Source organism: Telmatherina bonti (genome assembly GCF_933228915.1).
Source record: "Telmatherina bonti genome assembly, chromosome: 6".
Taxonomy (NCBI): domain Eukaryota; kingdom Metazoa; phylum Chordata; class Actinopteri; order Atheriniformes; family Telmatherinidae; genus Telmatherina; species Telmatherina bonti.
The window spans coordinates 33094221-33115913 of NC_136624.1; the positions used below are offsets into that span (position 1 = coordinate 33094221).

General features: G+C 40.1%; 1 protein-coding gene across 1 annotated transcript; it reads right to left on the reverse strand.

Annotated features, from left to right (window-relative positions):
- Positions 1-1577: 1577 nt before the first annotated feature.
- On the reverse strand, positions 1578-18498 carry LOC306757473 (fidgetin-like protein 2). The gene is made up of 3 exons (XM_079242527.1): positions 18380-18498; positions 17576-17802; positions 1578-4302 (listed from the first exon to the last, which is right to left on the reverse strand). Exons 2-3 carry the CDS (start codon positions 17598-17600, stop codon positions 3137-3139), a joined length of 1191 nt encoding a protein of 396 aa, XP_079098653.1. The 5' UTR covers positions 17601-17802; positions 18380-18498; the 3' UTR covers positions 1578-3136.
- Positions 18499-21693: the final 3195 nt, after the last annotated feature.

The following is a 21693-nucleotide window of genomic DNA, read 5'->3' on the forward strand; positions in this document are numbered from 1 at the left end:
AGTAAATGTTTAATAGTTGAATAGTTCATTTTTATTTAAGCTTTAAAGTGCCAGCTGATAATTAATTATTTGTGTATATAAGACGATAAATGCTATCAGACAAAATACAATATTGCCATGTGAATATATCCCTACACTTAATTACTAAATAATATTAATATTATTATTATTATTATTATTATTATTATTAATAATAATAATAATAATAATAACAATGAAATTATAACAATGTCAGTATCTTGTAATATATAGCCTATTTGTGGTGTTATCACAGTTGGGTGGAAAGTAATTTATTATTATTGAAATTACAGATAAATAAATGCATAATATCTGTTTAGAAGAAGATTTTGTTGTAAAACTAACAATATTTTTGTAGTGATGTTGCATAAACAAGTAAAGGGAAAAGCTGACACCGACAAGGAACCCGAAAAACCAGTGTGAGCTGCATTTTACATAATTACTGTCACTTTGCCGAAAGCAATGTGTCACAGTCAAAATCTGCAAAAACACACTGGTAAACACCACTACGCCAAAAAATATTAGAACCTTCTCACAGTCTTGGTGTTAGAAAGTCAAGGAGAGCCAAACTTTATATTCCCATGAACAAAAAGACAAATTCAACAATATATATATTTTGGGTATATCTTCATTTCCAGGACACAACAGTCTTTAGTGAGGTAGACTACAACAGGTCAAAATTTAGAAACATTACTCTTTAAACTGACATGTGAAAATGACATGAAATAAATACTTCCATGTACAATGTCTTCAACATGAGGTAGAAATGGTTACAGAGAATGTATAAGACACAACAAAAGTACAAGCGAAATACAAAGATAACACCGTAGTTTAATTCTGACTCCACATCCTTTAACTCTATTAAAGCAAATACTTGCTGCAGCCTGTTCTTTGTGTGGCATTGAAGAGCATTCATTTGTTGTAGCTAAGCGCTTAAAAACGTGAAAATCAGGCATATTATTTACCAGATATGTGTACTTTTTTTTTTTAAGGATATGACTAAGCACTTGTTTCGTGAGTCTGCTTCATACACTTCCACGCCGAGAGTAAGTCTGATTTCAGGAATGGCTGCATTTCAACCAGTGGAATTCCAAAGTTTCACTACTGAGGGAAATCATATTGTCTTGACATGCTGCTGGGTTGGTGCTTTGGTTTAAGACACCAAGATGAAGGGCTTACGTTGGAAATAAAGATGCGTGGGTACAGTTTTTGAAGGGGCTGGCATAGTGAAACCACTAGGCTACAACATGGTGACAAGCGTTTAAAAGCTGTGGCTGTTTTCTGGCAGTGCATGATTTCAAATTGCAGATGACTGACTGGTGATTTAAAAATACTTGTATTAAAATGGGTTACTTTATTAAGACATCTAATACACATTCCAGTTACAGATTATATACTGCATTATATGTATATCTTGATACATCGAAATGTTTTGATCAGGAGTGCTTCGTTTTGACAGTTTGTCTGCAAAACCACGCCCCCACCCCACCCCACCCCACCCCACAAAAAAAAAAAAAAAACACTACACTAACACTTAACATGCCGTTCATTTTTCCACCAAAACCTATAAGAGAATTACATCTACACATGAAGAAAATAGGTTTCATATATCTAAAAACATCCTTTATGTTAATTATGGCATGTATTTTCCTTTAAACAAAAAAAAAAACAAAAAAAATCTGAATTACATTCAACATTTCGGGCTTTGGTACAAAAACTTCAAATTGCCGAGAGCAAAGAAGCCAAGCGGATATTTTTTGCACGTTGTTGATCTTTGTGTGTTTATTTTATGCTATTGAAAGTCGTGTAAGTTTTTGGTTTTCCTGAAGTTTCAGACATGGCTCCATTTATTTTCATCCTGCTCCTAAAAGCTCTCTACCAACACCCTAAGGTCATACATTCTTATTATATCATTCTGAGGTAACAATATTTTTCCTGAGTATTCAATAACACAACGATAAAACATCCTTCTGAGAGGCAAAAGTAACGAGAATGCATATATAAAAAAAAAAGTTAATTGTGGCAGATAGGCAGGCAAATCATCATAAAGAAAATAATGCTGAGCAAAATCTGTTACAGGCACTCACTCGCAAGCATTTATCTTCCAATGAAACCTGGGCTGTGCATTCAAGCTGCACTTACAAAAAGCCTTTATGCATTAAATCTGAGTGAGTTTTAACAGTAGTTACAGATATTTCTGAGTATTTGGTTATTGATGTTCATATTCTTTCATCTTTGCGGCATTTTAAACGTTACAGACTAAGGCATAAGCTGGGCAAGTTGCCAGATCCCTCCTGAACTTTTGAGAAAAAGTTAAACATTTCATTGCAATTGAAACATGAAGATAAAATCTTACCCTACTCTTGCTTTACATCAACATGAAAAGAATTTCAAGGTAAAGGGCAGCTTCATGTACACTTTCCCATAATCTTAGCAGCTTGGTATGCATGAAGTGGACAAAACCAAAAGTTATTCAGCGGTTTAGCAGAGAAGGCTGGGCTCTGAGATATAGGTAAAGAGTGAGAAAAAGAGAGGCTGAGAAAAAGTAAAACATTCAAATCTCAAGGCCAAATGATGCTCTGAGCCTCGCGGTTAGCTGTGAAGCAGTGATTGTGCTGAAGAAACATGGCAGTCTCACCATTTCACTTATTGCTCTCTTTACTTTTTGGTCAGTAATGATTTTTTTTTTTAAACATATTGCAGTCACAGGCCTTCCTACGTACATAACGGCCACAAATAATTACACCAACTTGTAAAACAGTAACTGCAGTGCCGCTGCCACAGCAGTAGAACGGGAATAAATAGGATCCTGAGAGAAACAGACACTCATACATTTAGGATGTCTTAGTGATATCTATGAAGAGAATGCCTCCAACTCACTCTGAAGACTTACCTCAGCCTTTGAGGCAGAAACGCCCCTGTGAATCTTTGGAAAATATGTGTGACGAATATGTTAAATGTACACAAGAAATAAAAAGTCTTGTGCCCTCTTGTGTTTGCCAGAGATATTACACTTAACATCAAACAATTCGATTTTATTCCTGCACATCTATCTAGCTTAAGAACACCAGTTGGTTTTAAGGAGCAAGGGAATCCTCTCAAATGCCAATGGGGGTTATCAGCGCCCACCAGTGGGGTCCTCAGCTTGTGTATGGGATGCAGGTATCTTCATAGACATTCTCTGCTGTTGAGGAAAGTTGTGCTCCCCTGACACACTCTCGCCTGCTAGGCCTGATTGCGGGCTGTAGTCCCCTGGCCCGACATATGGGGGTGACATCAGGGGCTTTCCAGGTTTGTACGCCTGCTGGTCTGAAGCTGAGCCGCTAATATCATAACCATTGCCGTGCCCGTTACCGTTGCCCTTACTGTGACTGTTTCCATGACCATTCCCGTATTTTCTGTAGCGTGTTCCCTCCACTTCTGCGCCCTCTTGCCCTTCTTCTGTCATCTCAAAGGCCTTGCGTTTCAGTGGCACCCCTGCATCAGAGCTCCCTCCAAGGTTGTGAGATGGGTAGCTGTAACTGCCTCCCACCATAGTAGGTCTAGGGGCCAGGGGAGTGGGAGCACTAATTCCAGAGGGCAGGTAGGAGGCACTGGGGTGGTTGTATCCAGAAGACAGGCTTGTTTGAGGGTAGCATCCAGGTGGGTAGTTGTAGACAGGAGTGCTGGCACTGTAGCTGGGCACTAGAGTCGGTGTGGCCTGCAAGGAGTGCAGAGGGGCAGGTGGAAGTGCTGCACTGGGCTGAGGGTAGTATCCTGAGGACAGATAGGTGCTGTTGTAGGCAGGAGGGTATTCCTGAGAAGATGGGGTGTTGCAGGAGCCAGCACCACTATACCCAGGCTCTGAAGCCAAGTTACTGGTCACAACTGTTACACTTCCTGTGGCAGGGATTCCCACAGAAGGAGACCCCACCTTCGTGCCAGTCAGTGCCTCCAATCCAGGGTAGCATTCCATTCCCTGACCCAATGCCCAGGGCTCAGATTCAGTTTTCAGAAAAGTTCCAGTCTCTGAGTAGGTCCCTGTAGCAGGGCGCTCATAGGATAAGTCCAGGCCTGAATACTTCTCAGCATAGCGTTTGAGCAGAGAAGAAGCTGTTAGGGCAGATATGTCATCACTGGCCCATGGATAACCTGCAGGGCCGTAGCTGCGGCGAGCTGCAGTAGTGTGGGGGTCGGGTTTGTGGGCAGATGGTGGCGAGGTGGTAGACGTGACATCTAGGTGCTGCTCAGGCCACTGAGATAGAGGGGCAGCGTGCTCCGGAGACCAGTGCATCTTCAACAGACCTGAAACAAAACCCAAATGCGTTAAATCACAAGATTATGGTCTACGCGTAAAAGTTACAGTTGCTCTTCCACATTTTTTTCCTCTATTTATTTAAATCTTTGGATTTAAAAAAAAAAAAAAAAAAAAAAAAAGTTAAATTCTGATCATGTTTTTGTAATAACCTTAAAAAACCGACTCATTTTTAGTGTTGATGTTTAGCTCATGCATGCAGTCTCATCCACGCACAAGACAACTGTTCTAATCTTCATGAGAAGCCACTAACATAGCCTCCAGCTTGGTCTCCACGGCGATAAGCCTCCATCAGCCTGCGCGCTACCCTTTGCTTTTGCTTCTCTCAAATAGGAGCCATTGTTGTCTCTCTGTCAGTCTCTTAGTCCAAAAAGCCACCCCCACCAAGCGTGTGATCTAATTCGGCCCAAACCTCCGGGGTCTGCTGGACAAGGGAAAGAGGGTGGGATCACTGGGGAGAGAGATCAAACTAGTTTTTCTTCAAATTGTGCAGGGGAGAGACACCCACTTCTATGACCATTACTAGTAAAATAATTGATTGGGGCAAAAAAGTCACATTTTTATCAGACTTGTGCCATTTGAAATGCAGATTTACACGGAGTAATCCTGTGGTTTAGCGGCTGAGGGCTCGTCTTTTTGAACTGGCATTAGGCTGACATTCCAGGCATTGCTGAGTATTATTAAACTGTCCTGACCCCAAGCCTCAGCCAAAAGGGCTTTCTGCAACAGCACTGGATAGAGGATGCTTCTGCAAGATTTCACAAGTTGCTTAGGGAGTGGAACACATGATTATATACGATTTTACGATTACGATTTTATATCCTTTTTTTTGTACGTCTCCAGCATTGGATGTGTTTAGCTGTTAAACAGATCAATAAATGGACTTGTACTTCTATAGCGCTTTTCTAGTCATGCAGACCACTCAAAGCTCTTTACACTACTTGTCACATTCACCCATTCACATGCACACTCATCCAACACATTCATACCCCGATAGGCACATCGGGGGGGCAGCTTGGGGTTTAGTGTCTTGCCCTAGGACACTTTGGCCTGTTAGGGGAAGCCTGGAATTGATCCCCCAACTTTCCAGTTGAAAGTTGGGGGATCAATTCCAGGCTTCCCCTAACAGGCCTTTCCAGTTGAAAGTTGGGGGATCAATTCCAGGCTTCCCCTAACAGGCCAAAGTGTCCTAGGGCACTTGATCCCCCAACTTTCCAGTTGAAAGTTGGGGGATCAATTCAGTTGTAGCTCAGGAAAGCTCTTCCTCCTGAGCTACAGCTGCCGCCAAAATAATTAATTTTAGTTTTTTTTTTATTAAAAAAACAAACCTGAAGTGATTTTTTTTTTTGTCAGATAGTTGATAGTTAGAACTTGTTTACATCATGAATTATTCATAAGAACAATTAAAAATTGCCCAAAACATTTTGAGTGATACTTTCTTTAAATGCCAGTTTTAGTTCCCATAACTCATAAAGCATATCTATTTATTAAAAGCTAGAAAAAGGACAACATATTACCAGGATGGTGATGTGAAAATGACCCAAATGAATTGTTTGGAGAATGATCAACAAGTACGTTAAGTCTTATTCAAGACCTCAATTAATACTATGGCCTGTAAAAAAGCAACTATATGAATATGTGAAGTGGTACAGCTTGGCAGTTATTTATCACCACCATGCACACACACACTTGCTTACTCTGAAGTCTAGTTTGAACGTATGTGGACTGTAGCAGGTGGAGTCACATGTTCACAAAGACCACCAGATGGGCCTCTAAACGGACCGCATGTTGATCCCTAAATCAAATGATCCCTCAGCCCAATAATCCCTCTCATCCAATCCAGGGATCGCAGTGCTCTCGAGCAGCACAAGCTCCACCCTGGATCTGAGAAATCCCTATGCTCAAGGGAATTTTGACAAATATAGTAAAGTTTTATATTCCCACTGATGCGCATTCAGTTTGGCTCGAGACAGAAATTTCTGAGACATTTTGCATCATCTTGTAGTTAAACATTAGATCAAAATCCTGTTGAATACAATCTGATACTTGTCCTCTTCCCCCTAATAGATACAAGAAGATAACTTTTTATTTTGACATATCACATGGTAATAAATGTTAAATTATTACTAAGCCATTTCTTTTCAATTTTATCAAAGGGACAAATACAAACATTATATTAACAATGGACTTTCATAGCATTTTTTCATAGTTCAGGTGTAACATTGATATTAATAGTTTATTGCAAGTCTGTCCATTCTGGAAGGACCGCCTACAGCCACAGGAGCCCAGCAGCTTAGGCCCCCTAAGCAACCGGCTGTGAACATTTCTCAAAACAGTCAAAATACTTAAGCCTGTTACATACTCCACGAGAAGCGAGAACTTTTTTCTTGTTCTCGAGGCTCCGAGAAGAAAATTACGTCATTTTGTTCTCGCGGATGTGTTTGAGGACAGTTCTTGACACACCGGGCTGGCAGAACCTTTTTCTTGCGGGGCTGCGAGAAGTAGCGTGTGATTGGTCGAACATGTGAGGTGGGCGTCGTTAACACGGAGAAAGCATGAAGCGGAACTGCTGCTGCCGCGTTTTTACTGTTGCCGGCAAAACGGATTGTTTTGATAAAACAGCTTATCGAGGTGGTGAGAAAGTACGAACATTTTTACATGTGGCAATAAAACACTCGGACCCAGCCGTGTGCACGACCCGCCCTGCCGCGGACGAAGCTGCTTGTTAAATATGAAACTAGAAACTCGGAGAGCGGAAACCTCCACCAAGCACAATGTTTAAGAATCCTTTTAAAACATTCATGGATCCAAACGGTGATCCGGATCACCACCAAAATTTAATCAGTTCTTCATTTTTAAATTTGCAACAACTCAATATATTTATAAAAATCCATCCGTAACCTTTTAAGTTATCTTAAGCAAAAAGACGCCGGGGAAAACAACCTCCTCGGCGGAGGTAACAACCAGGTTAATCGCGCATAAAAGCAGACATCGCCCCCCGCAGTGATCCCTCCTCGCTGCAGACGTGCTTCTCGTGTAGTATGTATGGACCTGACGAACAAGACGTTTTTTCTTGTTCTTGCAGCCTCGAGAACAAGAACTCAGTTCTTGCGTCTCGTGGAGTATGTAACAGGCTTTAGGCATTCATCAGACAACCTCACATTCTTGCAGAATAAGTGAACACTTAGATGACAGAAGGCCTCTCAACGTCTTATAGGTCTGGCTTAGATAGAGCAACACTAGCTTCAAGTCTACAAGAAAAATTCTAACTGTATGCTATGAAGTGGGATGGATATGGTGGTACTGAGATACAGGTGGATATGCTGTATGTACTCTGCTCCCTCTGTTCCCTGTCCAAATCCTAGTGCAAGTAAGATACACAAACAAAAGGAGTCCTTTGGCATAAGTATTTATGTGTTTATCTAATGACAAGTGGCAAAGTCAGAATAAGGTGGGTGAAAGATGTATGAACTGATAAGCACAAATTTTTAAGACAAACTTAGAATTATACACTGTAAATGATGTGTCATACGTTATTATATAATAAAGATGACAGAAAATTCTTTAAAACCTCCCAAATCGTCACTGAACATTGTTTTAGGAGCTATTTATCAAAAACAAATAAACAAAAAATAACAATCAAAAACCAAATTGCAATTTCTGACTTTTGGTTTAATTTCAAACACAGAAAGAAAATATTTTTCACATCAACCTTTTATCAAAATATTTCAGAATGAAAATATCTTACTAAGGAATGGAGGATGGAGCACGTTTAGCAGCCCTATGATATATTACACTGGTACTCTGAAATTAAGTTTTAGTTGTTGTTATATGTACACCCCCACCCCCAAAATTGACTTGTTGGGGGTGGCAGTGGCTCAGGTTGTTGAGATGCCTGCAGTTTGAGTCCTGCTCCCCTATGGTGGCAAAGGCTCCTGGCGTAAAACATGGACCAATTCAACTGTGCGATGATTTGCTGTTCAACCCCTTCAGACGGACAAGTCGATGGGGAAACAACAACATCATGTATAAACTGACTAAAAACTAGCTTGCATATTTAGTCAGTGCACGAGAAAGGTCCGCAGAGTAAAAAAAGTCAAAGTTAAGAGTTTTCATTTTGCTTAAAACAAGGAAGAGTTGGAAAGAAAAGCATGCAAGCAGGTCTGCAAGTAGGAATGTCTACAAATCCAAGTCCGTTTGCTCAGAAAAAATGTTTTAAAAATAACTAAAGTTAAAACTGAGTTTGTTTATAAATGATGTTCTTCTAGTGAAAAGTTCTCAAAACTCTGGTCTTTTAAGACCACTGTCTGCAGGTTTTAGATGCTTCCCTGCTCCAGCACACTTAATTCAAATGAAATAGATGAAACTGTGTGTTGTTGAGTTTCGCACAATGACCCATTCATTTACCTATAATGATAATAATAACCTACTGGTAAAGATAAATATGAGTCGACTTGGTGCTTTCAAAATTTCCTGCTGCAGTTTCTGAAGAAGTCTAGCATCATCTGCGAACATGAAGGTGCATTGCATTCTAGGTCGTGGACATCTTGCAGTCATGCCAATTGAACATGCGAACGAAACTAAACCCAGATCAATGGCAAACGGGGCCTCGGGAGGTGTGAAAGAGAGAAAAAAGAAAGGTCGAGTAATCTCAATAAACTTCTGTATATAACCTTTCCAGATGTGTTTTCCTATCCTTCATGTGGAGCAGGTGCTCACACATCTAAATAACAGACACACACACACACACACACACATCTACGTATTTCCTGTGCCATGTTTACATTTGGACACTACTCAACCTCTAAATCTTACCGTATGGTCTGAAGGTCAACTTACAGTTTTTATTTTCAAAGTAGTGTGTACATGTAGTTGCTGGGGGCAACCCAAAGAGATTGACAAGCAGTATATGAAAAATGCCATGAGGGCCAGTCGGTGAGCTTTAACTACATTCTGTTGTGATTCATGCTTATAGTTTTGTTGCCATTTGTTGATGGAAAAGGTTATACATTATCCAGAAACAATTTTGCTGTGCTATATTGCTTTAATCAGTTTTTACTTCACTCTATTATTGATTAATTATTTGACTAAATGGTCCAATAGGCTTTGACAGGAGGCTAATCCTGTTTTTTCATTAAAAAAAAATGTTCTTGTGGTTTCAATCTTTAAAACACTTTTAAAGGGAATTGTAGCATTAAGTTGAATGTGTAAAGAGACCCCTGTGTGTTGGTGTGTCTTGAAAAGAAAAAGAAAAAAATGAGTGAACATCAAATACAAATAAAGCTTGTCAATTAGGTTCCCATATCCTCTAGATATTGCCACGAATGACTTCACAAAGTTGAGCATGTTTAAACTAAACGCAAAACTTAGGTCTTGTTATATAGCTCTGCAAAGTGAGTGAAGCTAACAGTTTAAACAAAACAACATGAAAATAACACATAAAAGGCAAAACATCCTTTGATAAAAATGTTTTATATGAACACTACAGCCATGAATAGTGTTCTATAAAATCTTTTCCCTCGTTGTCAATGCATTTAATTCACTTTTCAGATAAAAGAAGGCATTCAGGCTTTTTCACCATGGTTGTCAGATGAGACTATCGGTACTCTAAAGACATCTCATTCTGACATGCTCTGATGTCTGCCAAGCAAATTCTGAAACTGCAACAGCTCTGCGACAGTAATCAGGCGTGCACTGAAACGAGACACATATTAAGAATCACCAGACTGATACTTACTGGTCAGTAAGTATAAAAACATACTTTAGCACTGTAATCTCACTGTGTATGGAATCCTTCTATAATTCAGCAAAGGAGTGAAAAAATCTGTATAAATGAAGGGTTTACACAGAGATCAGAAGGTGGAAGAGTGAACAGAAGGTCCGGATGGGTCAAGGACTACGGAAGGAAACCAGACTAATGATGGATTGGCGCACACATGGCCAATGAATGCACAGGAGCTGGAAGCAATCTGATAGTCAGCATCAGGGATAAAATGAACTCTGTCCCTGACTTTGCAGTAAGTTGTTTCCTACATGATGTAATAATTGATAAAAACATTAATAACGGTTTAGCAGTAGAACAAAATGACTATTTTCTAGCAGATACTATGTAAAAATATACAAGCTGGAAATAAATGTAAAATACAAGTGTATACATGTAAAAATACTTTGTGCACTGATGCTAGAATTTGTTCTCAAGTTAAATTTCTACTTTATTTATTATGTTTAATCTAAACCAAACTATTTTCTTTAGTCTTAGCTATGATTTCACAAGAAAAGAGAAACTGTTTGCTGTAGCATCAGGCCTCCTTTATGAGAGGATTTTGTGGAGTGTTTTTTTTTTATGTTTGAATGGACGAACAAATATCCCATAACTCTAAAATTCTTACTTGGAGCTTGGAAACAAACTTCCCTTCTTGGAAATGCTTGGCTTATCAAACAACAAAGAAGAACACTAAGCCAGCTTTGTAGTGTGGCAGCTGCCCTCAATACTGTTGACCAGTGTTTCCTCTTTGTTCCGAGTCTGATTAGTTACTGGAAAGCACACAGAGAAAATTATATTAACACACAAAGGGATCTAGGTTGGGACAAGAATTTCTACACAATACAATGTTTAATGAACCCCTAACAAGCTGCTACGTTGTTTTCCTGCTTCAAACCTTGACTAGCTGTTTTAACCCATAAGATTCCAGCATGACATATAAGATACGTATAGTTTCTGAGACTTTGTCATACAAACTTTGCTTAAAATCATGTGGGACACAGTGTGACTTTTGGATACCAGAAAGCAGAGGAGTACACGATAAAAAACTTTGAAATATCATATAGTAATAAATAGAAAATGGCTCTAAAACATTTTGGTACTTTTTTACATTTTACACTTTGTTAAAGGGACTAATAAAGACCAACATATTGGACTTATTGTAACATTTTTTCATGGGTTGGGTCTTTATTTTTGCAAAGAACTGTATGTACCAAAAATACTCCCAACACTAACACGAAACAACTACTTCCTCTATCACTGGCTTTTCCAACAAGATAGTATTTGCTTTGCATTTGAATTCCTATTTACTTTCACTAAAGCTCCTTTTATACAAGTAAAAAACCCTACTGACACCCACCAACTTCTGGTTATTGTCTTGAGTGGGAAAAGGTAGAATCAGCATTCAGCCCCACACCAAATGACTGCAGTAAAGCTTGAGGGGGGGGGGGGGGGGGGGGGGGTGCAAAAAATGATAATACACAACACAAATAAAGTTAAAAAAAGACAACATTTTTCACCATGACATGTAACATCAATGTGTCATAGTGAATGACTACCCTTTAATGTGGGCATATGTATATGTATATATTGTTTGACCCTCCAAGACTATTTTAGATTTCTGCAGAAGATTGGAGTACGTTGACAGATTGTTTTCCCAGCTGAACACAGTGGTTGTCTCATTTTCCGTGCCACTTGCAGTGCAGATGGACATTTATAAATAGTGATCAGCTCGTATACACATTTGTGCAAAGACTGGTTTATGGTAGCAACTCATAATATTAAAACATAAAACCTCATTAATAAATATGTTCTAAAGAGTGATTGTAAACGCTACACAACATTGTAAACTAGGTGGCTTTCACAACAGCTCCCTGGTGAAATGGAAGAAAAAAAACTGATAGGCTTACTCTGCTGTATCCACTTTACATCCCTGTTGAAGCTTGGTTTTTAATTGTTCTCTTTTAAACTGGGATGACTGGATGCCACAGTGGCAGTTTAGCAGATTTACGTGCTAAACCAGCAAAGAGTTGGTTCTGCACTGGAACAACTTTTCCGCTTTTAATCCTTTATGGTCCTGGTCCACTATTTGGTAGAGGTAAATTTGCACTGACTTTGATGAATTTCTTTAAATAATTGAGGAAATAAACCTGCCTGAGCCATTTTCCATACCTAAACCAGTTGGTAGAGATGGCTCTACTGTTTCAAATTTCAACCATGTCACAGTTGTTAAATCATTAAAAACTTCTTCTTTTTAACATCTCAAAAAACATTTATTCTGTTTATTCTTGTCCAAAACAAACAAAAAAACACAGAAACATTTTTCTCTGGTCTTTATGTTAGTGTGAAAGTTGAAGAATTAACGCTGTCAAAATGCAAAGAACACATTTAAGATCAGACATTTGCCTCATAATGGAGCACTGGATTGTTAAAGAGAGGGCAATAGATACTGAAACAAAAAAAAATCAACATACCGAAGATCATTTTCTGTTTTAGCAGCCTGTATGGCACAAAATACCCCTCACAAATTACAAACAAACAGAACAACACATTTATTTGCTACTTTTGATAATTGATCAATCTTTAGACTGAATGCCTTCAGTGATAAAATGACTTCAATGTTCTGAATCACATGAGATGCATGCCATGACACCCTGAGGTGATGTGTAACAGATCTGATGGTGGTGGGAGCATGTGATGGTATGTTTGTATGTTTTATGTGTGACTCCTTAAGTGTCTGAGTTTCAAAGAAATATTAAAAAGCATCCCCTTTTCTGTTTGATAGCACTTCTCAGAAAGGCACTGCAGTCAGGCACACAGGCACACAGGCACACAGCAACTTTGAGAGGTCTTGTACTTTCAACATTTAGCTGAATGCTGTTGTGCTCAGATGTTTACACCGGTGACAAGCTTTGTGTCCGCATTCACAGCCCACAGCTCCACTGTTTACTCTTAGGCTCTGTTTACATAACAATATTTACATGCAAATGTTTTTCCTTTGTGTATTTGACAAAAATGCATTTACACAACAGTGGAATGAAAGCCTTCGCCGTGCAGGGGAAAACGCAAATAGGACCAGAAACGATGTAGTGTGAATGCAGGCCTCTAGTGGGCAGTAAAACTTTGCACAGTGCCAACCACTAGTTATCTGGAGCCTGTAACATATACATCTTCACTGGCCACTGCGTGGCGAGAAAATTTCATTCTGTGCTCCGTTTATTAATCTTTGTGTTTTTATCCACCCAAACTCTGTTGCCATGTAAGCGAGAGGTCAGAATGCAACAAAACCTTTGTGTCATGGTGTAAAAAGGGCCTTAAAGGTCAACATTCCTGACAAAGCCGCTTATTGTGAGACTGTTTTCTCAATTTCTATTGTTTTATGAAATACAAAATGCAACCAAAAGCCTAAAAACCATCAAATATTTAGAAATATCTCATTTCTGTTGAAATGGCCAGTCAGATGCGTTCAGGCAAAAAATACCAAATTAAGCAGGCTAGGAAACGCTAACATCCCAGTAGGATAACTCGTATAACAACAATTCTGAGAACTTGAGAAACTGCTCTGTCATGAATTTACTTTCAGAACTATATTTCTGCTTCGACTCTGCAGATGGCTTTAACATGCTTTTCTTCAGTTCATGCAGCCCTGCATTGAAAATTGCTTCGTGATCAAACTAGAGCCCCGTTCCCACCAGCAAACCTGGGTCGGTCCGGGATGGTTTGGTGTGGTTTTGTTAGATAAATCCTGATTACTTTTGCATTTCCACAACCTTTGCCTGGTAGACAGCAATAGTGTCAGCTATGTAAAAGCATTAAGTCTTCATGGCATTATGCTATGTCATCATGGCACCAGCTCTGTCTTGAATTATGCCAAACTAGAATTCGACACAGAAATGAGAATGACTGATATTTAGCAGTTTGTATTATTATTTGTTGGCATGTGTCGTTAAACAACGAATAAAGTACAATGTATATTTGAACCTGGTGCCATGCCCACTTTGTTGTTTGCGCTGAATAAAACCTGTAGTGTTGACTCAAGGCCTTTTGGGGTCAGAGTGGTGAAATTAGGACCCAAATGGGAGGATGTTTTGGCACCCTTTCCAGATTTAGCTAAATTAATGAATAATAAATAAATAAATACATGCCATCCCACATCTTACTGAGCATGCTGGTGGAACAGGGTTTCATTTTCTAAAAATTGCCCACCTCATGGGTATGCTTTTCTGTAGCCACTCATGTTTAGGTGCATTCATTTGAAAAATGAAAGAAGAATCAATCATGCGGACCATCCTACCGTCAGATTTTTGGTTCATAAAATAAAAAAACCCCACCAGCTTAACTTTATGATGTAACATGACTGCCATGGGCTTAGACAGTGCTGATGGTTTCTGCATTACAGCTTTAATCAGCATTTCCTCCATATGTCTCATTAATTCAGATGCACAGTCAAACACCATCAGAAAAAACATTGTTCATGTACTTGCATTGCTAATGCTTAACATGGACAGTGAGTGAATCATATTGCCTTTTCAACTTGCATCTTCAGTGGAGCATATTTGATCATGACATCAGTCCCAGCTCCAACATCCAAGGTATCCATGCAGCTTATGCATGGATGGTACGTGATCCAAACAGCAAAAGGCACAAAAGTGAATAAAACCTAAAAAGTGCCAGTAAACAGCACTTTTCTCAGCTCAAAGCAAAGACAGACATTCCTGATCGCTTTCCAGCCCTCCACAGCCTCCACTTAAGTCTTAGTGCTTCAATGTACATCTGAGCATTACTACCGCTTAAATATTTTGATATTTTATTGTCAAACTACACGAAATTCCCTCCTAAGAATGCAAGAATATGCAAGATGTTCATGCTTCTTGTGTATCAGTGGAGGCTAGTATGACTCTTGGTCCACTGCGTGGTCAGTATGAGTAATTAGGGGTTAATAAGATGGGAGTGCATGTGGGGGAAGGGGCTGACTAGGATGGGATTTGGGGGTTGTGAAGCATCAAAAAAGGCTGGTGGTTTGGTTTGGGAGTGAAAACAAAAATCAGCCTTCTGTCACTAAAGGATCTCTGTTAGAGCTTTTCCTACACTCATAATAAACAAAGAGATTCCCTGAAGACACACAGATAATCAGAAATAAACACCTTCACACCCACCCAAGTGCCAGCAAAGTATTTTTATTTTCTTGGCCAACAGGCAGAGGAACTCTTGGTCATCTATCGGATGAGTCAAGCTGTTGGAATGTCAAGAATCTAACCTGAGATCTATTTACAAAATGCATATCCTCTCCACACACTCAGCAGTCTCAAGGAAAGCAAGGAGGAAGCAGACCAAGCGAGAGCATGCATGGTTACAGTGTTGCTAAATCAGCTGTTTGCACAGTGTTTGGTCATTTCTGATTATTGAAAAATGAATTAATCTATAAAGGAAATATAAATGATTAAGTATATTATTAAAAACGACAATTAACTACACACACACACACACACACACATCACCCAGATAGCTTAGGTCTTCTTTGCTTACACTGTAAATGGGGTTTATTTTGTTATGTAAGCAGTGACCGCTGCCTAAAACATAAAGTCTGTGTGAAGGAGAGGCCCCTCCCTCTCCCTTTTACTTCCCCTTCCCCCTTCTTCTCCTGTTCTAAACATTTTAACAGACCACACTGATGTCTGCCAAGCAAATACTGTAACACATCAGATTCAGCTTTTACATCTTACCAACAGGCAGGCTAAGGGTTAAATCTGAACTCAGAAAGACCTCCACGGTTAACCAGTCACACAGTTTGACCCCTCATCGGTTACTAGCTGAAATCTTGGTACCCCTCACTTTCTCAAAAATGTAATTTCCTTCCACAATGGATTTGTCCTACACTTCTGTCCTTGAGCCTCCTTCTCTTTCCCTTCTCTTGTGTTGTGTAGTAAAGACAAGACTGTGTGCTCCAGCCTGTGTGGTCAGTTTTACCCTCCCCCACCCCTTTAGCTCACACACTCACATGTGGCAGAAGCCGGCCTGGCCCACTCTTCGCTTATTGTGTCCACTCATATATCAGCCTGCAGCTGACCAGTCCCTCCTCACGTCTTCTCCATCTGTCCTTCACTCTGCTTGCCGTTTCAGATGCAAACATCTTTACCGTGACCACTAATGAGGATCTAAGGTGTGCTGCAATTTGCTCCGCAAGCCTTCATGATCACTGTGGAGGACTAATACATATGTGTGTGGAAGCAGAGAGTGATGTTTATGTGGCCCACTATTCACAGCTAATGAGAGGTTGTTGACACCAGGTTACTAACGAGCTGGCTTTCATTCACAGAATCGCTTCACCCTGGTAACTGCCAACTAAAAAGTGCTAAAGGGGCTCATCACTCTTGCTGCGTCGCACCGTCATTATTGTGTACAGATCTTCTTAATGAGGTGCAGGTGATTGTGTTTACATGTTGACTTAAATGCATTAAGAGAACGGTCAGAAAAATGTCAATATGTGCAGTTTCATTCAAAGTTGTTGGAAAAGGAAATAAATGCAAACTTATGAGTGTGTTTGACCAAGTCGGAGGAAATCTAACATGATTCTGTGAGTCACTTTAAGGAAGGAATGTGGCGCTTGCACGTTACCAAAACTTGTATCTGCTCAAACAGCTCATTCATTCTCTCTGAAAAGATTTCAGGGGGAAAAAAAAGGCTTCAGGATATTTTACTGCTTTAGAATGCAATGCACATGGAAGGAAATCCCCATTGCATTATTCCAATCAGGTTAGTGTTGTAATCCTGTTAAAGCTTGGCCTAATCAATAACTTAAGTCAGTCAATATAGGAATATCAAAAAGACTGGATAGGATACTTTCATTTGCATGTGCATTTCACCAAAAAAGAGATTTTTTTTCACAGTGTGATGGTTTGAATTATCAGTTGTAATCTTAACTTTATGATGTAAATCATGCTAATGATGAACATGCAAATCATAATGTTTATGTTGATAATAAACTGGACAAAAGAAGATTTTTGCATCAAAGCAATTCTTTAAGACTTTAAAAAATTAATACAACCTAGTGTGCTTGTAGATCTGTCAGTAAGCATCACCAACACTAAGCTCTTCTTTAACAGAATCCTCAGATGTAAACACAATATGTTGATAGTGTTGCAGCAATGCAAACAGTAGAGATTCAGCTGCAGTGTGTTTACATGGTGAGGTGACAAAAAAAACCAAAACAAAACAGATTAAAACAAAAGAAAAAAACAGCTGAAGACTTTCTGCAACATTCCTCAAACCAAATCCTGGAGACTCGACTGTTAAAACCATTAGCATAACTGCCTTCTCAACATGACTTCTCATAGAACCTCCCTCCCTCCCAGCAGCACACTTCCCTCTGCACATCCACAGGAGATGGACAAAAAAAGGAGCCAGAAGAAGAATGTGTACAGGAAAACCGACATAACCCAAGCTGACTCAAGGACGTGGTATTCACACAGTGCAGAGCACACATGCTAAAATGTCACACTTACTGTAAGGGGTGACAGGACTGAGCATTCTGCAGTCCTGGCCCCAGGTGAAGCGGAAAGGACCAGGTCCACTTGGTGTCAGTGAGGGCCCAGCTGCATGCTCCGGAGCCTTCCTGGGTGACTGCTGCTTCTGCTGTAGACTGGATGACTGCTGGCTTGGCTAGTGACTTGCCTCCTGTATAGCTCCATGGCTCATCTCACACCTCAACACCACTTTGACATGCTGCCACCTGAAGAGTGTAAACAGGCCAGCAGACACAATCATCTGTCTATTCTGAAAGTTGCTGTTCAGTTTTAGTGCAGCAATCTGTGCAGGAGGAATTACAGTATGCTTACTTGTTTGTATTTACTACATGTGTATTATAAGGTCACACACATTATTAGCTTCACTCTCTAAAAGGAAAAAAAAAAAACCCAACAATTTCCATCTATTTACAGCAGGTCGTGTGTTGTGGTTCAGCACAAAAGCTATTAACTAGAACATAAAGAGAACTTTGCACCCTGTCCTGAAAGAGGACACCCTCCTGTCTAACACCGCTTACATTTGGAAAGAAAATTAAGACTGAGCGCAGAGAGAAGAGTTGACATGTAGATCAAATTACGAGAACGCCACACTCAAAGAATAACCACTAATTAAGCAAAATGCATTCAGGCAAGAGAAGACATGTAGCACAAGAATGGAAAAAAAACAAAAAAAACAAGACTAATACCAGTATGAGCAAAAAATGTGCAAGAAACAGCAAGATTATTGACATTACTGATTGAATTAAAGCATCTTTTCCAACAACTGAGTCAGTAGTTACTAACCTGAGCATACCTGCATGCGCACGGGTGATGCTTCAACGCAGAAAAGTAATCCACTGTTCCACAAAGTAAATACAACAACAGGGGGAGCCGATGCAAACGTGATTGCGGCTGTGTGTGTGTGTATGTGTGGAGCGTAGCTCGCTCTCTCTTCAGGGACCCTATCCTTTTCTCCTACACTCCCTCGCTCGCCCTCCAGCTCCCTGCGCCCTCCCCCCTCCGGCTCTCCGCCGCCTGGTGACAACAGAGCAGCGCATACACATCCCTTCCCCCAACCCAGCAACCCCCACCCCTTCCCCTCCTCTCTCCCTTCTCTCTTTTGTTCAAACTATTTCAGCAGGAAGGGAGAGAGAAGAGGGGAAAAAGTGACCAATCATGCAGTGTCACAGAAGAGCCTATTTTCCCTGCTGTGTGTGTGTGTGTGTGTGTGTGTGTGTGTGTGTGTGTGTGTGTGTGTGTGCGTATACATGAATTTCTGCATGAGTGCATTCGTGTGTGATCTTATTTGCATGATTACAAACCTTCAACATGATGAATGGACATGTTGGGACACATGCGAGTGAAAAATTGTGAATTTTCTCCTTCACTGATCACATGAGAAGTTCAGTTATTGTCAATGACTTCTATTGATCTGGTACATTGATCTTTGTGTTGTTGGGAGGATGGGGTAGAAACAACCATGTCAATATTACCTAATTCCTCTGGTACCCCATCCCCCCACCACACACACTCACATGCACACATTACAGCCTGCACGCATGCAGAGGCGGCGGCAGCAAATGACCTCCACATTGGCCTCAGCATTTTGACTAATTGTGGGTTAACTTCTTCACATGTAATTTATCAATAGTGTCAGCTATTTTGAGACCTAATGATTTCTGAGAGTCTTATAACTTTTTCTTGTTATTCTTATTTCTTTTTTATTCCTTATTTTTGATGCAAAGAAACTCTGCATTTAGTATGGTATGAGCAGGATAGGTTGGTGCACGCCTCATGTTACTGTGCTGTAAAGGCCCTGCAGGACGTGCTCCTTTCAGCTTCGGCTATGCCTTTCTTCGGCCCCTGACCCAAGGACACACACAGGCACATGTTTGACATGTGTGAGCTATGTTTTTAGGGGGAGCGGTTGGTGGCTCAGGGAGCAAAGTGCATTGGCTCATTTCACGTGATTATTGTAAAATCCCATGAAATGAAATGACAGTCCCCATCTGCATTGCACTTGCAAGCTATAGTTATGAGGAACTGAGTTGCCTGGAATAGCAGGAGAAGCTTTTTATATGACCTTTCATCAGGTGACTGAGGAGTAATGGCTAGTGCAGCCCTCAGCTCCTTCTCCTTTACATTCTTTGCTGACACACACACACACACACAAAAAATCCACACTACTCTTTTGCAGGCAAGAAAACAATGCATCTGAGCATTTCCAAATGTGCAACTAAATTCTGTTCTTCTCATCACAGGTAAGGCAGGCTGTGTGAAACATTTCCACTGCTTGAGTGAAAAACCCGTGATGTGGCCTCTTGTTATGTTAGAAACACCTCTACATGTAGGCGGGCACAGTGTGAAGCAGGTCATGGGGAAAGCAGAGGGACAAAGGCCAACATGAGTGTTGATGACAGTTAAACAGAAAGGTGTGTTTATCTGTTGTATGGAGGAAAAGTCAAGTGGCAGATTTTCATTACAACCCACCCACCATAATATGACGCAAATGTCTGCAGGAAGACAGATTTCCATGCACATTCATAATGGCCATGGTGAAAATTAGACATGGTAACTCTAACCCTGAGCTGCTTTGGTCCTGTGGGTGGGATAGGTCACATGATAGCACCCCAGAGAAGCTCAGCTGTTAGCCACTCTAATTCTGTCTCAAGCAGCTGAGCGCTGACCCACTGCTCTACTGAACTGTCGCTGTAATGATATTGCCGTGTGTACGTGTGGGAGTACATGTGTGTACAGGGTGTTGCAGGAAGGAATGCAGTTAATGATAAAATAAATGAAACACCTTGTAAAATTGCTGTTGTATCTGCACATAGAAATATAAGCTTCTTTCCCAATAAACCAGGCGTATTTGCAAACGATGTGAGGGGTCAGTTATGAGGCAGAGAGCGAGCAACAGACAGGCGGAAAGGGCAAAACAGGAACAGTTAATCTTTGGGAAAAGAACAGGAAAGCTATGAATTGTTGGGTTTTGTCTCTCACAGGCGAGATTAGTGAAGTTCCAGAGCTGGACTGCAACTTAAAAGGCTTGTCATCCCCTATGTTTTACGCGTATAGAAAACAAAAATATAAGAACTTGAAAGGAAAATGTTGTCTGTATGTGTGTGCAGTCCGAGCTTTATGTTGTGTGTTTTCAGATATAAGTAAATAAGTCAAACAGGGGAAGTGAGGAACATGTTCATTGTAACAGAAATGAACTGAACATCATATCAAGAAGTCGTTTCTTTTTATTTATTTATTGTTTGCATGGTTTTCATATTTGGCAGCGTATTGATTGTAAATCACCTCCAATCAGTTAATAAAGAGCAGAAAGAGGAGTAGCACACAATTATATGATATCCCTCCAGCTCCTTGTGTCCATTTAAAAAAAAAAATCAATAGCAGAATATCACTGAACCGTCCTCCTGTTCCTGGTATTCTTCCTAAGGTTAAACAGCATCACCTTCTCAATCATTTCTATTTACAACACTTCTGCAAGGGCATCAAATGTCTGCTTCAGGCTTGCAATTATGTCATTTATGAAGTACAAAAACGGAATAAAGTACAAATAATATTCCTGAGCAAAGCTGGTTTTAACAGGAAATATTGGACAAAAGAAAATTTGACTCATTTTTTTTTTTCTAATCAACAAAATATCTGAAAGACCATGAGGAAGGTAACACACAAAGACGGCACAGCACACACACGGGCAACCTACTGCATGTTTGAGTGGCTTATTGTTCTCTGTTATAGAGGACACAATATCCAAGTCTGGTAATAGAGGTTAGATTAATTGCTGACAAATCTGTATTCAGCAGTTCCCTTTCTCTCAGCTTGACAGATTTATGACAAAGATTGATGGAGAGGAGGGACAAGTTGAGAGCTGCCTCTGTTCAGTTTGGAAGGAGGACAACAGCTCCGAGTCAAAGAGAGGGAAAGAGGAAAAAGAGGGAGAAAAGATGAACAGCAATTTTGTGGTTGGATCTCAAACATGATGGACAATTTTGTTGTTGAGCTCACTGGAGACATGCATTCTTGTATTTAACGCAGCTTAAATGAGACAAATCCTCATGAGTTAATATTTCTTACTAAAAACCTGCTATCAAAGTTTTTAGGAAATC